At 36.5% G+C, this 17311-nt stretch overlaps 1 protein-coding gene across 6 annotated transcripts in view; it reads right to left on the bottom strand.

The window, feature by feature from the left end:
• Positions 1 to 17311, bottom strand: part of CPEB3 (cytoplasmic polyadenylation element binding protein 3) — a gene marked incomplete at its 5' end in the record, with an annotated part of 131843 nt that overhangs the window by 58437 nt on the left and 56095 nt on the right. For 4 of the 6 annotated variants that reach the window (XM_081157525.1, XM_081157524.1, XM_081157523.1 and 1 more), the window contains 2 exons: positions 3220 to 3309; positions 4755 to 4922. In XM_081157525.1, the coding sequence (XP_081013651.1) occupies positions 3220 to 3309; positions 4755 to 4922 (258 nt within the window). Of the gene's footprint in view, positions 1 to 3219; positions 3310 to 4754; positions 4923 to 16582; positions 16607 to 17311 lie in introns of all 6 variants that reach the window. The other 2 variants (XM_081157522.1, XM_081157521.1) reach the window with 1 other exon arrangement.

Genomic DNA, 17311 nt, shown 5'->3' on the forward strand with positions numbered 1-17311 from the left:
AGAGAAGTGCAAATATTTAACTTGGAAAAGAGAAGACTTTTTAAAGAGAATCTGAGAGTCTTAAGTACTATGAGATAGATGTCACAATGATGACACCTGGTTTACTTTATAGGATATAACTGGCCAATGGATAAAGATTGCAGGGAAGCATTTGACTCAATAGAAGAACAACATTTAATAATTAGGTCTGCAAACATATAGACTTCCTTTGAAATAAACTGCCTCATTTGTCACTGGATGTCTCAGAAGCAAATTGAGTAATTCTCTGGGCTATTTTAGAGTAGGAGTCAACAGACTTTCTGCAAAGGGATTTGAGGACCACATATAGTCTCTGTTACGTATTCTTCTTTGTGCATTTTTACAGTTCTTAAAAATATAAAAACCATCCTTAGCTTGTGGGCCATTGCAAAAACAGGTAGATTGCTAATCCCTGTTCTGGAGGAGTGCTGTCCAATAGAAATATTACTCACATAGGTAACTGAAAAATTTCCAATATCTACATTTAAAAAGGTAAAGAGAAACAGGTGAAGTTAATTTTAATATATTTTATTTAATCTAATATATCCAAAAACTATCATTTTAACATGTAAACAAAATCAGTGAGACATTTTTTAAAACCAAGTCTTTGAAATCAGTGTATATTTCACTTATTGCATATCTTGATTTAAATTAGTCACATTTCAAGTACTCATTAGCTCCACGTGGCTAGTGGCTATGATACTGGACAGAGTAGGTCTAGAGAAACTTGTACATTCCATTGAGAAACAAAAAAAGGTAACCTTCCAATCAAAACATAATTCTAATGATTCAAATCAATGAGGAAAAAATGGAACAGTCAATAAATGACTGTTGGGACGACTGGCATGCTAACTGGAATAATAAAGCTGAATCCCTTCTGTGCCTTACTCCGCTATAAATTCCAGGTAGAAATGAGATGGCAATGTAAAAAGGTAAAATAAATTCAAATGGACAATAAAGAAAAAAAATGCCAAAAAAGATGTTACTTTAACCACTGGATTGGTAAAGATTGAAAAAGGCCATATCCCCAGACCCACAATAAAACTGATTTTGTAAATCGGGTACTATTGGTGGGAATATAAATGTGTATGATCTTTCTTATGGGCAGCCTGGCAATACGTATGAACATATACCTCACTTCTGAAAATTCACCCTAAGAGGTAATTTTTAAATAAAAAGAACAAAAAGACGAAGGTATAAGGATATTCACTGAAGCATCATCCATGAGTGAAAACAACTGTAAGTCACTTACATGTCCATCATCATTAGGATTGATTAAATAAAATAAGGTCATTAACAATAATGTAGATTTCTTATAGAAAAGTACTGACATTGCTAGGGAGGGAAATGCAAGTTATTAAACAGCATGTATAATGTGATCTCACTTATGTAAAATTTAAAATTTCATGTAAATGTATATATTCATAAAGAGATATCAGAAGGATGTTTAATAAAATGTATACAGTGATTATATTTGATAGAGGTAGATATGGGATAATTTTCTTTGGACATGTTCATATATATTTATCTTCATTTTTATTTTTTATGATGATCATCTGAAACCTTTTATCCCAGAATTATTTTTATAACCTCAGCATTTTTTTTCAACTGGCACTCTTAGACGTATTTTTTTACTTGTCATTTTACATAGTATGTTACAGGAAACACACTGTGAACACATTCTTTCATTGACACAACACTGTCATTATTCACACATGCAACTATACTCTTAGGAGTATCTTTTGTCACATGTGACTTTATAGAGTGTATTATTATATGCAGTACAGTGTGGTAAACTCATTCATTCACTGAAATAACACTACTCTGATTCAATGAATTATTAGCCATCTTTTTTTTTACACTAAAACAAATTTATTTCAGAGACAACTTTTCCAGAACCTCTCTTCTCTAGATCGAGGCCTGCTGCCAAAGCCTGGGTAAGTTGTCCAGGGTTCCCCTGAGGTGGGCATGCAGCTCACTGCTCGGTCAAAAGCTCGCACTGCCTTTACTGTGTTTTTTAACTGAATTTATTGGGGTGACATTGGTTAATAAAATTATGTATGTTTCAGGTGAGCACTCTTAAAAATATGTTTTAAACATGTGTATTTACATAGTGACATACATGCACCACAAAGTGGTAAACATGTTCCTTCACTGAAATAATAAGCATGATGATTTTTATCTTTTCTGGTTAATAGTTAACTTAATTTTTAACTTTAAAAATTCCTGGAGAGAATCAACAGAAGTGTGTTAAAAGCAAACAAACAGCCCTCTTTAGTGAATAACACTTTCATAGGCTATAAAGAGAGTGGGGAGAAGTACAGGCGACAAAAAAACCAAAAGTGAAAGGAAGCCACTTGCCTTTCTTCAGTTAAGCTATCATTTGATTCCTGGAAAAGGCACAGGAAGGGCAAGTATTTTGACTCCATCATCTAGTGGTGGGTGATGTTTTACACAATAACACATACCAAAAAACAATTCCTTAGAGAGGAAAGGCATCCTTCAAACATATCTACGGAACGTAACATGAGAAAAAAACTTCCTCTTTAACCCAAACACTCTTCTATATAAATCTAGATACATATGCAGACTTAATATCACCAGAAAAGATCCCTAGATTTTACAGAAATGGCAAACGATGAATAAAGTAATATATTTTTATGCTCTCATAAATAAAAGCCTACCAAAAATAAGGGAAGCAGGATTATGTGAAAATTCCATTGCTAGTTTGCTCTCCACCCATCAACAAGACTCAAGTTGCTTAAGAGACAGACATGAATAAAGGTAATTTCATATAGTATCATTTTTCAGTCACTAGGTTTTCCAAGTTTGGGGTTTATAACATCTATAAAACCATAGGGCTATGGGATACAAATAATCTTTTCCTTTCCCATCACTGACATTTCTCAAAACCCTAGATCCTTTCTCTCACACAGTGAAAAGTTAGCATGAGGCTCATTCACAAAAGACTCACAGGATCTCACTGTCAATAAAATAGATGCCATGAAACAATCAGAGTGCCCCTGGGGGAACAGTCTCCAAGTAAAAAAGTGAGACACAAGAAGATGACCAATGTTAAATGTTTTCTCAACTGGGGGGGAGGAAGTGAACAGCTATTTTGAGAGTTAAAAGGCTGTCTTTTACTGGACTATCAAGCTAGCTCTCCACAGGCAGGCAGTGGAGACCTTTTAAGGGCATTACCTTTAGGAGGAAAATACGACTTGCTTTCAGCTTTGTGAGGCCAGTCTACAACGAGAGGTCCAAACCTGCGAAAGCTGGCAGTGATCTCATCTACAAAACAGAGAAGGCATCTTAGAGAAAAAGAAAAAAAACACTGCAAGCAGAATAGCATAAAACATGCCTTTTTATATAAAAAAATGTTTTGAGAGCAATTTTGTAAAGCATTTTTACAGAAGGCAAACGTACTAAGTAAAATACCAATTGCTGGGGGGTACATTTGGTCATTCACTTTCATCCATGTAGTATGTTTCTAACTATAATTCATGTCCCTTCACTGCCAATACACTTGATATAAAAGACCTGGAAGAAAATAAATCTGACATTAGCTAAGGTGACCTCCCTGTCAAGTAAAAAGGAGATTTTAAAAATACAAATGTTCTCTGTTTTTTAAAAAGGCAAAAGTACACAGAATATTTAAAATATGCTTTCACTTGTATAACATAATCTCTAAGATCATTAACCTTAGATTATTATTATTATTAATCTAAGTGTATTAATCTGTAAGATTATTTTAGAAGTAATTACAATTGTTTTGCTGAGGAGTAGGGAAAATAAGTAGGTAATTCTATTTAGTGGTAGGAAAAGTTAAAGCCAATGGTTTCTTTCATACATACCCACTACATATCCTATAAAGAAAATGTTTCGAAAGTTATAACTCAATAAATTTATCTTTTCCTTCTGATTTTGAGTCAAAGAAGAAGGTTATAACTTAGCTCCTACTCAGGTTTAAGTTGCCACTCTCTCAGTCATGATCAAAAAACTTTGTCTTAAAGAAAAACCCAATCGATTGATGAAATTAACATTAGTATGAGAACAGATTGGGGGAAAATGAGTTTCCGTTTGTGTACAACTTTAAAGCAGCAAGTCTAAAATAAAACTATTTTAGAGACTATTCTTCTCTCATCACACACAAAAAAGAAAATTATGATAAATTAGAGAAATGTCAGAGAATAATGCTGGCAAAACAGTTTTTTAAAATAATATCTTATAGTAGATCCAAGGCCTAGAACTAGAATTGTGGTTTTTTCCCCTTAAATTAACTCTGTCACAATTTTGTTTCATTTATCCATTTGATAAATATTTATTGACAAATGTTTCTCTCTGATCCGCAGCTTCCTCATCTATAAAATGGAGTTGGTACGATATGCCTCATAGGATAGCTATGGGGATTAAATGAGATACTGTGATGTGAAGCACCAAGCACAATAATGAGCTTATAGTAAGTTTCATAAAAGTTAGCTCTCGTTATTACTTTAAAATTTATCCCAAAATTTGTTAACTAGGAAATGGGACACTATTGGAAGACTGCTATGTATAAACACATATAAACAGTAGACCTGAAGTGCATAATCTATTACTGCTCCATCTATCAAATATTCTCTTCTCTGCTCACTAAGATATGAATATCCTAAAGCTGCCTTGGAGAGGAGAGGCAGGGTCAGATCACACAAAGAGCAAACCTGGCCTTTATAAAGTTGTTAATGAGCGCACAGTACCTTCGTCGATGTCAGGAGGAAGGCCTCCAACAAACACCTTTCTAGAGTAGCGTTCTACTCGCTCCCCATTTTGACAGCGAGTGGGAGAACTTAAGCCAGATGACAAGGACTGATCACCATGACTGTCATCAAGGAAGGCATCTTCAAAGGGAAAGAGAGAAGACCGACCTGCAACAAATGTGGGAGTTCGCACAGTTAAAATTATTTTCCTGGACAACAAACGTGTTTTTAGGAGCCAAAGGGCAGACAGAGTAAAGCACATAAGAAGATAAACTCTGAGCTATGACTTTTTTAATAGGATAAGCGACGGCAAATTACCAGGTCTAGACAAGTTATTACCATAAGTTTTGTGTAAAGGTATGTAAAGCACAGACACAACTGGATTAATACTAAGGAAGAAGCATCACATGTTGCAGCTGTTTTCGCTGCTAAAAGATCACCACATCTTACTCATCCAGTTCCTATTACTGCTGCTAAGGGTATTCAGCAAGTTATTTATCCTTTCGCCAGACATTTCTTAAAATAAATGAAAAAGTAATTTTTGTTCACAGATTTTTATTTGCTGTTTATGGTGATCTCAAAGGTTCAGTTCTAAAGATGGACCCTGATAGCCAAGGGAATATTAAACTGATGACAGAGGCTGATAACTTCTTTGAGAGCTGGACTAAATATGATTAAGTTTTCCCTCCCATTCCAAGCTATTCCAGTTTGAAAATAAACATCTGCTACAATTAAAGATGGGACAGGTAAATGAAAACATATAAGCTAAGACACGGAAGAAGAGATGTAGATGTGGTTATGACATTTTTTTACCCTACTGATGTAGGCCATATTTTATATCACTCAAAAAATTATTCTCATTGTTAACTCTATAGCCAAATAAAGTGTACAGAGTAAAGGTGCCTATCCACTCCACACGACTGTAAGAAAGATACTAGCAGTTACAGTCTGTTAATAAATGTCACACAATAATGCCATCTGGCATTACTAAATAAAATCTAAGTTTAAAAACAAATATATTTCCTGTTTGAGTCACTGAGTTCCTGGTAAAACTTTCCACTAAGTTCCACTCTAGAAACAAACTGTCTTGAGCACTCTAACTTTTGAAAAAAAGAAAAATTCCCCTCTAAAATAAATTCATAAACTCTTCAAAAAAACAAAACAAAACAAAAAAAACAGTGTCCTCCCATTTAAGTCTATCCTGTCTTTATTTCCCTGAAACCTAGGTTCTGCGTCACTACAGTAAACTCTCTGAAACAGAATATAAATAGCCTTAGAAAAATACTGACCATTTATTTCTTTTACAAAAAAATAGTTACTAATATAACTCTGTTTATTTTATGAACCCAGGTGGTATAAGAAAGGCACTGTTTTGATGTTGTGAGTTAATAAATAAAAGGACCAAAGAAATTTTTGTTCAGCTTTTCCCAGCTTAGCTGCAAAGAAACAGAACAAAATTGGTCACCTCACGTCACCTAGCTTTTCTAGCCTGACAGGAACAAACAATAGACAGTAAATTCTCATCCCTTGATGTTTGTTTTGATTATTGGGGGGAAAAATAGATCTGCAGCAACTATAGGGAAAATGAATTCCCCAAAGACATCAAGAGATGTTCTCCCACGGCTGTCAGCTTTGCTTTTCACATAATCCACACTTAGTGAATTGTGTGCCTACTTGTGATAGGAACACACCCCAGTCAGCATTTCCCAAAGAATGTTCCTATCCCCATCCCTGACCCTCGACAAAAGTAACATGAGATGCTCGGAAAACAAAAGCTGGTGGCGGGTGGGGTGGGTGGTGGTGGCTAATAATACTGGAAAACATTGCCCAGCTTATGCCCTTCCCATAGATTAACAATCCACATTAGAATAAAAAAGGCTGGGAAAAGTTCCACAGTAAAATAAATTAATCCAGCATCACCTGGATTTAAGATAAAGGAGACTTTAACATACATAACTCAGTGGAAAACACTTGAAGAAATATTTATCCACATTCCACGAACACCAAACAAGTAAGATCATTATTTGGAAGTCCCTGGCAAAGAAATCAACTCTGGCCAGAGAGAAAAGCAAGTACAGAATTATAAAATAGAGGGATAAGTACTAAGGGAAGACTTTTTACCAAATGACACAAAAACACAACTTACTGCCCTATGCGAGATGAGGGCAAAGAGACCTTTAGAGTGATTTTACAGGAGAGCAGTTTTGAGCAGAGTCCTGAGGAAGGACCTAAGGTAAAGAACAGGAATCCACAGAGAAAGAACTTTCAATGCAGTTTTGATTTTTCCCTCGAAACCTGCTCCTCTCAATAAAAATGACTATTATCCATATCCACTTCAGTCCACTAAATCTAAGAGTCATCCTTGACATCTCCATTTCTTTCATACTCCAGTTCTAATCAATCTCTCACCATGACCTACCTATTCAAGCTATAAAATAATCCTTCAAACCAGTCAGTTCTCTCCATGTTTGATCCTAATAGCCTGGTCCAGATCACCATCATCTCTCCCCAGAACTACCAGTCTAATGAGTCTATACAATAGCTTGTTTAGCCTGATTTCTATCCTGTACCCTACAATACTTTCTCCACAAACAAAGTCGCCATGTTAAAATATTAATCCGAACATGTGGCCACACTCCTCACCCCTACCTATAAAACCCCTCAATAACTTCCCATTGCTCTCTGGATAAAGTACAAACACATCCCTCTGGTTCACTAACCTCCTTTGAATTTCTTGATTATTTCTTCTTGCCTCTGGCTCTAAGGACAAGGTCTTCCCCCTAACCAAAACAAACAGCCTCTTTCCAACCCCCTAATTTTCCATTTAACTCCTACCAATTCTTCAGGTCTCAGCTGAAAAGTCATTTCCGCAGGTGGAACAACCCTCACCTTCTATAGTAGGTTAGGTCCCCTTTTCCATCCACTCACAGCACTTTTCTTAACCCTTTCCTCAATGACCATTAAACTGCTCTATGGGTTCTTATTTGGTATCTCGTTCCCCATTCCCGTTACACTGTAAGCTCTGTTAGGAAAGGGACCCATTTAACTTTGTTCATCACTGTATCGTCATGTTCTAACAAGGGAACATAAACAGCACTAAATAAATGTTAAAAGTGAGACAGCATCCAGGAAAGGAAAAGAGCATGTGACAATTGCTGCAGGTATATGCTGGGACACAATACACGCTGTGACGATGGCCAGAGATGGGACCATGCCCCAGAAAATTGAGATCTTTTCTATTGCTTCTATTTGTTTAAGCATTATATTCTATAATACAAAAGAAATAGGAAATTACCCCATTTTCCAAATTTAATATTTCTTTCTAATACTAGCTTTTTCTTTTTCTTTTTTTAAACTATACTCACTCCCTGGAGACTCTTATACTCCCATCTAAGCCATCTCTCATTCTGTCACAATGAATTCTCTAAGATGCTTGTGACCATGTTATTTCCTCTACCCCAAATCCTACAATAGCTACCATTGCCTCCACCAGCAATTTACGCCCAGGGAGAAGAGGGATGGGGTGAGAGTTTGAAGAAATCTGTGACTGTCCAGATGAGAGATGAGGAAGTCTTAAACCAGAGCAGTGAAGAAGTGGATGTTCAAGACATCCTAGAACAAAGAGAACTTGCTTTCTGCATGGCTAACGTAACCACAGCTTCCCCAAAGTATTCTGACAAAGAAAATAAAAGCAAGAGTTACTTGTAAAAATTTGGACTGTTTTAAAAATTGGTTATGGATACTTAAACTTTCCAAGGTTTTAAAACCAAATCTCTGTTTTATTTAGTATTTAGAGTACAATAGACTTTAGTAATGAAAATGCTAAGAATTCACACATACATGATGTTTCCCTAACTGTGGGTAAGGCAGGGGTGGGTGGGTAGGTAGGTGGCAAGAGATTAACCAAAGAACTTATATGCATGGATGCATGACCCATGGACAGAGACAATAGTGCGGTGAAGGCCTGGGGTGGGGTAGAAGGGGGTCAATGGGGAGAAAAAGAGGACATCTGTAATACTTTCAACAATAAAGATAAATTTATAAATATATATATATCAGAGCCCAATCCCCAGGTCTATTTAATCTGAATCTGAGGAGGTCAAACTTAAAAATCTGCACTTTTAACAAATCTCCCCAGCGATTCCTGTGCTCGTGTTTAAGAACCATGGAAATGGAGATTGCCTATAGCAGGCAGCCACTGAAAGAGATATTGTGTGAAGTATATAGACAGATAGAGCCTTGGGAAATATCCAAGTTCAATCAAGTTAAAGAAAGTGTATCCTCAGGAATGGAATGTAAAATCTATAATCGAGTCAATTTCACTGTAACGGGACTGCCTGAAGAGCTGATGGAATAAAAGGTTAGTCTGTAGGAGGCATTTGAAAGAAGTGAGGAGTAAGAACTTGTAGTGTTTACCCAGCACAGGCCAACAGGAGATAAAAGGATTTTATCACACTGGTGGGGTTACTCCTCTATGGAAGAGAATGGTCCATCTGTTGTTTCTATAGCCTGAAAACTGTCTATTTCCCTATACTCTACTTACAAGCTCCTGAAAGACTGTTCTGTAAATGAATTTAGTGGGTTGCTATCATGAAGAGGTGACACTTGAGCTAGTAGGCAAGTAATCAGCCACTGACATTGTATTTCTACTGCATCCGTTTCCATAATAAGTTAAAGCAGTGGTGTTCTGATCTGTCCAGTGGTGCCTTGCAAGGCTGATATTTGCGCATTCACTTGGTTGGCATAAGTTCATACCCACAAGACAAATGTTCATTAACTTGTATCCTTCTAGTATACTTCTTTTCTTTAATGAAAACATTCCCCAAGACCAAAATGTTTTAAGCCATGTTACTTACCAAAAAGTATATCCTTATGTATCTAGTATACAAATCTGCTTTAAAATCTCAGTACTTCCATATTCAAGATTTCAAAAGAAGCAAGAGAGAAGTTTCTCAACTGCCACAACTTGGTCATTTGGCTTTTTCTACCAAATGGTCTGGTTTTCTGACACCTATTTTCAATTAATAACTAGAATATAATTTTTGGTCTAGTAATTAGAAAAATACTCTCTGCATGTACAGATGACTTAAACTTAAAGGATCCTTGTAAGAAAAATGCCAAATAAGAAACCTGCACAGCACTACTTAAGCATAGAAGGCTTGTCCAAGATAACTCTACCCTAGGAGGCTTCCTTTCCTGCAGCTTCTGATGAAAGCAAAACCCACTGGCCATGTTGGACTGTCAAAGCTGCTCCAACCTCACTTCTGAGCTCCCACCAAAGCCTCTTTGTCAATCCAATAGCACCAGGGCACTTCTGGATCAGTATGGCCATTTCAAGCCTGACCCTTTTCATCTTAGTTTTACAAGTAGCCCAGGAAATAGTCACTGAGGGGATTTTTAAAAAATGGATTATGAGGCATGACCCTTTAAAAAAAACAAAACTGCCCGTAAATCAAGAGTCAGGTTCCAGCCTATGCTTTAATCTGTGACATTGGCCAAGACAAACCACTTACCTGAGTCTCACTTAAATATTGAGAGATTTGAACTAGATGAGATTTTTCAAATCTCTGGGGACAGCAAAATTCCTTTTATTACACAAAAGTCTTACATAAATCCTAATATACAAATAGATAAAAATACATCTTTCTTCGTATTGCTATGTGGGTATCTCTTAGGAATCACAAACTGAATCTGTTTATAAATGAACTCTTGACATCTACCTTAAACCTATTCTCTCTCACTCCCATTTCAATATGTAGCCTCACAATTCACCCAACTGCTCAAGCTAGAGCCTGAACATCGTTTTGAGTCTTCCTTCTGATTTACTTTCCACATTCAATTCTTGAATCTAATGCCATCAAAGAGGGTAGATTCTGCCCTCCATAATCTATCTTCCATTTATTCACTTCTTTCCAATTCCATTGCCATTACCCTGTCCTAAGCATCGTCATCTCTTGCCTGGACTACTACTATCATTCTGAACTAGACATCCCACTTCTCTCACACCACTCCAAACAGTAGGCAGAGTGCTCTTTTAAAAACATAAATCCAATCACTTGACCCTGCTTTAAAATATTCATAGATTTCCTCTTGTACTTGGACCAAGTTCAAAATCCTTACCAGGAGCTAAAGCCTAGCATGATCAGATTTCCTTCCTTCCTCCAATCTCATCTTAAGACAGTCTCTCCTCTCCCCTTCCAAGCTCAGCCATTCTGGGCTCTATTAACTTCCTCAAACACACAAAGCCCTTTCTTTCGTCAAGCCCCAACCCCTTTTTAAAAATAACAGCTTTGCCTGGCCGGGTGTGGCTCAGCTGTTGAGCGTGGACCTAGGATCCAGGCAATTGGGGTTCGATTCCTGGTCAGGGCACATGTCCTGGTTGCGGGCTCGATCCCCAGTCAGGGGCGTGCAGGAGGCAGCAGATCAATGACGACTCTCTCATGATTGATGTTTCTCTCTCTCTCCCTCTCCTTTCCTCTCTCTGAAATCAATAAAGATATATTTAAAAAAAAAAAATAACAGCTTTATTGGAATTAATTCACACATCATACAATTCATCCATTTAACCCAATAGCAGTCAATCCCCGTTTTCCTCAAACCCTCTCAGCCCTAGGCAACCACTAATCTACTTTCTGTCTCAATAGATTTGCTATTCTGGACATTTCATAAAAGTGGAATTATATGTGATCTTTTGTAATTGCCTTCTTTCACTTAGTATAATGTCTTCAAGGTTTATCAATGTTGTGGCATTTATTAGTACTACTTTGTCTCAAGCTTCTTAAAGTAGCTCTCTTATAATGTCTGGAAGTTTCTTTAAAATATTCTAAGGGGAAAATGGAAGAAATATATGAAATAAAGTTGGCCAAAATGTTGATAATCATTGAAGCTAAGTGATGGATATACAGTTCATTAAACTATTCTATTTTTGTGTATGTTTGAAAATGTCCATAATAAAAAGTTTAAAGATAGCTGTCTTTCCACCTTTTTGGTTTCAGTTTAAATAACATCTCTTCAGAGAAAACCATCTTATATTAGAGGGAACCTCCCATTTTTCCTGCCTACTACTTATCACAACTTTTGAGTATAAAAATGTTTGTTTCACTTATTTATTGTGTGTGTCTCTCTCCTATTAGAGCGAATACTCAGTAGGGAGACAGAACACATCTAAAGTCTAGCCCAGCATCTGACACAAACACAAAATGAATGAAATTAGGTGGACCACCAAGAACCCCTCCTTCATTATTTCTTTAGGCACTTTCTTGCAAAGGTGAAAAATCATGCTCAAATTTTCTGATTACAATGAACAGTAACATTTCAGAGATTATAATCATGAGCACTCAAAAATTTCGTCAGCTATCCATGTTTCACTCTAGAACCATCCATTCCTTTAGACAAGAAAGCTCACATAATCAGCTATGAATTAACAGGATAGCATGTTTGTACCATGGTTTCACTAATATAGCTGATCTCTCCTCCCTTGGGCAAGGCTTTGGCAGAAAGACCCAAATCCAACGTGATACACAAGTTTGTTTTACTGAACTTTCAAAACCACTGTTGTCAACAAAGTCATCCATTTAATGTCAATACATTTTTATGGGTTAAATATATAAAGAAGTACATTTTACAATAATAACTCCAATAGTAAAGTAACTCCAATCATTATTTGTATTTGCTCATTTACATTGTTTAAAAAGATATTTTCCATTTTCCTTGCTACTCTTTACCTAAGAAATTCTGTTAAACATCAAGGGTACTGCCACACACCCAACATGTCTACATATGGACAGAAGTCTCCCAGAGTCCATAAAAATTAATGTACAATGAAAAGCATGACATATATTTTAATCAGGTGCGCTGCTAAACGTAAGGCAAAGATCTTACATGATACTACCTGTTGTACTAGTTTCTAATAGGGGCTGCAGTTGTATAGGACAGCACATATCAGAGCTTGTGAAAACCAGAATACTCCTGAAAGAAAATGCTACAATTCTCTGGCGTTCTGTTGATGCCACAGGGAAATAACTTTTGTCTACTAGAATGCATCTCTACAGTAAAAATGAGTATCAATAGGAAATATAATTGGATACTTAAATACTTTATATACAATCAATAGTCATTTTCAAATCCTGTTCTTTCATATCTATTCTTCTTCCCTAACTACTGCTGCTTCAACTACACTACTGGAAGCACTTGGTTTGCCAGAGTCTACCCTCCAATACTTGTTTCCCCATGTAAGCCTTCTGCTAATGCCCAAGTTTTCTTTGTTTTTTTGTGTGTGTTTTTTAAAATATATCTTTATTGATTTCAGAGAGAGGAAAGGAGGGAAAGAGACAGACAGAAACATCAATGATGAGAGAGTCATTGGGGATCGAGCCCGCAACCCGGGCATGTGCCCTGACCTCGAACCGCGATCGCCTGAATCATAGGTCGACGCTCAACCGCTGAGCAACGCCCGGCCGGGCTGGTTTTCATTAATTGTTTCATGAAACCCTCCTTCTAAAGCCTGACATATCTGTGTCTAGGAGTCTTACCCTCTGTTTTAAAAACCATTCATCAGGGCAGCACAGACCATCTCATTGCCAACTTCTTCTCTCCAGCTGGCCCTCACTGCACACACTCGGGGACATACTTTCCAAGCATCTGGTCATGCCAATCTCACCTCAAAGCTTTCTTTCAAGTTGAATCACATACCTAGAGTGCCTTGCTTTCCCCTCCTCTTCCATTATCCAAAGAGTTCCTGAAATTCTACCTGTTCTACGAAGCTTTTCCAGGTTCAAGAGAGGTGAAAGATTCTACTGGCTTAATTCTTGCTGATAGATCTCAAAACTGTCAGGTAATTCCCTTTGCTTTCTATTGCTAAAATATCTACCAACATATACAGGGTGGGGCAAAAGCAGGTTTATAGTTGTGAGTACGCAAAACACAGAAGTTATTCTTGTATTACTATTTATTGTATTATTTTCCAAACAACTGTAAACCTACTTTTATCCTACTGTGCATATGTAATGCACAGAATATGAGTTATAGCAAATCTTTTTAAAAAAATTAATTAATTTTTAAAATTGATTTTAGAGAGAGGAAAGGAGAGAAACATTGATGAGAGAGAAAAACACTGACTGGTTGCCTCCCATACACACCCTAGCAGGGGTATGTGCCCCAACCAGGAATCAAACCCTGAACCCTTCAGTGTATGGGACAATACTCCAACCAACTGAGCACACTGGCCAGGGCAAGTTGTAGCAAATCTTAATCATATATAGAATAAAATAACACATCAGTAAGCTCACTTTTTATGCTTTTGGGGAAAGTCTAAATTTTTTTTTAAGAAAACAAATCAAACATTAATAAAATCTCTGGTCACACAAATAGATGAGCGTGAGAAAATCTGCCAGCTCATCAAATTTATACTATGCAGCGTTGGCCCAGATGAGTATATTTCAGAGAATGAAAGTGGATATGAGGTACACCTGCCTCATCCCATATGGCTATGTCACTGCATTTACGGAAATGGACTTTTCTTTTTTTACAGCTTTGGGAATGGAAGAATAAAATGAATAAAAGTATGGAACAGAAATTTTCTGCCTGTTCTCTCCTCAATGCAGAAAGTCAATATTAAGACTTTTAGTTCGCTCTTCCCCCACCACACACACTCATTCTTTCTCTCTCTGCCCCTCTCTGCTATTTACTTCTTCACCTACAACTACTGAACTGCAGACTTACAGACAGCAAGGATCAAGTCACCTAGGCAGTGTTTAGCTTAGCATTTGATGCAAAGATGATTGTGACTTCTGAAAACGGTAAAGTCGAAACTTACAAATAGTTATGGAAAAGGTAACATGAAAATAGGAAGAGCAGTTATTTTTTCAGGACTTTAGAAACTACAGGTGATCTTATATTCTTGTATTTAATATACTATAATTTGTAAAAATAAATTTTATTATTTTTTTAATATGTCTTTATTGATTTCAAAGGGAGGAAGGGAGAGGGAGGGAGAGAGAGAGAGAGAAACATGGATGTTGAAAGTCACTGATTGGCTGCTTCCTGCATGTCCCCGACTGGGGATCAAGCCCGGAACCCAGGCATGTGTCCGACTGGGAATCGAACTATGATCTCCTGGATTGATGCTCAACTACTGAGCCGGGCAAAATAAAATAATTTTTAAAATAAAATAATTTTTAAAATATAATGCCAAACTCTGGGCTGCATAGATGTGGGGTGTTACTTTAAAGCAGTCCTCACCACTAAGCATTTGTTAAGTGCTACCTATATGTATTATCACATTGTTAAGCAAAAGAGGCAACGGCCTCAAAGAACTTATCTCCAGCTGAAGAATCAGAGCACACAGGAAAGACAGGAAAAATGGAAGGCAGCAGAAGCAGAGGAAAACACTGGTGAAACGGGGAGAAGCCAAATGATGGGGATGCTGAATGGAAAGGCGGGGGTGACATGGACAAAGTGGTACTTCAGAAAGATGAAACAATACAAATGGAAAGAAAGGGGCAAAGCCTGAGAAACTAGCAGGAAAATACTAACGAGATCTGATGACTGATCACTGTGTAAGAAGAGGACAAGCTAGTCCCGTCCATCTACCCTCCAGATGGTGTTTATTTTCCATGTAAAATGGTCCATTCCCTATTTCTTCCTGAGAGTGATTGTTTTTCTAGCAGCTGAAGAAAATATATGGCACAAAATGATTTCTAGTAATATTATTTTCTATACTTTAAGTTTAAAAATAATTTAGGTTAACGAATGTTAAATGGTATTTATTTCCATGGTTAAATAATAACAACACAAATGTTTTTCTTCACCATGAGGTGAAAACAGAACTGACTGTATGATTCCACCACAAAAGAAGGTTTCAATGGTAACTCAAATACATATTTATTGTTTCATCCCAAGGTAAGGACATCTCTCCCAGTTTCTACAAATGAGGACCAAAGCAACTTGTATTTCTGGAATGCTTTTAGTTTACATGGATAGGTTTTCCTTTCCCATTTTTAATACTATAACTTCACTAATACTCTTGAAGTTGGACAAGACTGGTTTTATTACCTCATAATTTACAGATGAGGATACCAGAGTTAACTGTTAAAGCAATGATTACAACCTACGTCCTTGACCCTAAATCTCATGCTATTTCTACTACATTAAGCATATCTACTTCCTGAAATTATGTGAACAAATTACAGATATGGAAATGCCTTAGAAAGGTTAAAGCATCACACAAATGAAAGCAATTACTACTTTGTTTAGGTATGACCAGGAGAAAATGCAAGTTCTATAGGGTCTAGTACCTATACAAGCTGGGGATCCCTCCTTAACAAAAACGACACAAATATAAAGATCTTGGAGGGGACTCATGAAAGTGAGGTTCCCTGAAACTAAAGCTTCATTTAGCTTCAAGGTAAACCTGCCTCTGGATATAACACACACAAAAATTCACCAGTTAACCTACTAAGATTGAGAATTGCCTTCTAAAAACTAACTTCTGCTTCTAAGTGGTAAGAAAAGAACACAGTGGATACAGGACAAAAAAAACAAACAAAACACTTTCATATTCCCTCAAGATCATTCATGATAAACCATATAACAAAAACTTCCCAGTAGAAATAGTCTTTGCTATGTCTTTATTAGGATTAAAAAACAAATTACCAACTAACACCACAAAAAAAAAGTAATGAAAATAGAAGAGAATTATTTCACTAAAATAATTAAACTAGGACATCATACCATATATTAACTGTTTTACACACACAGATATAAACATACACGCACTCATATTTACTCACAATTTGGCAAGCAAAAGAGCTCATTAAAAAAATGTTTACCTCGTCTCCGCCCATAGCTCCTGGCTGCATGTAAACACAGAAGAAAACCATGGGTATTTGTATCAAAATGATGATTTTAGAAATAAAAAAGATTCACATAAACCTTTCCTAAGTATTCTCAGAACTGATCTGGAAGTACTGTTTAACTTGACTGCAGACATATTATATTTTAAAAACTTTTATGAAGGACAAACTAAATCACAACCTTAAAGGGAAATTCAACTGGATGTGGCAGCCACTTGAAAAGACACAATAGGTTCACACGTTTCAAAAAGATTTATATTGTGGCCCATTATCTATATCAGATATAGAGTTCTTTTAGATTTTTTTCTAATTTATAAATCTTCATTTGTACTATATATTATTACCATCAGACATCACCTACAAAAATGTATTCTAAATAACTAAAACCTGTAGCATGTGGTAGTCATTCTGAATTTCTATACACACACACACACACACACACACACTTCATGGAGTCCTCTGAAAACTATGGAAATTTTACACAAAATTAACTCTTGCTTTACAGAATGTTTCTATAAAATTTTCAGTGAAGTTTCTCTTGGTCTCCCCATTTACCTTCCATACAGTATCACAGATGAGAGAAAAACAATATATTTGTCATCTAGAAAGTGAACTGAAAAAGCAGAAAGGGATTAAGGTACTGGGTATATCCCAGGTCATGCTGAAGAACAGAGTACTCTGAAGATTATCTTCCTCTTCAAAACT

Source organism: Miniopterus schreibersii (assembly GCF_964146895.1).
Source record: "Miniopterus schreibersii genome assembly, chromosome: 14".
Classification (NCBI taxonomy): Eukaryota; Metazoa; Chordata; class Mammalia; order Chiroptera; family Miniopteridae; genus Miniopterus; species Miniopterus schreibersii.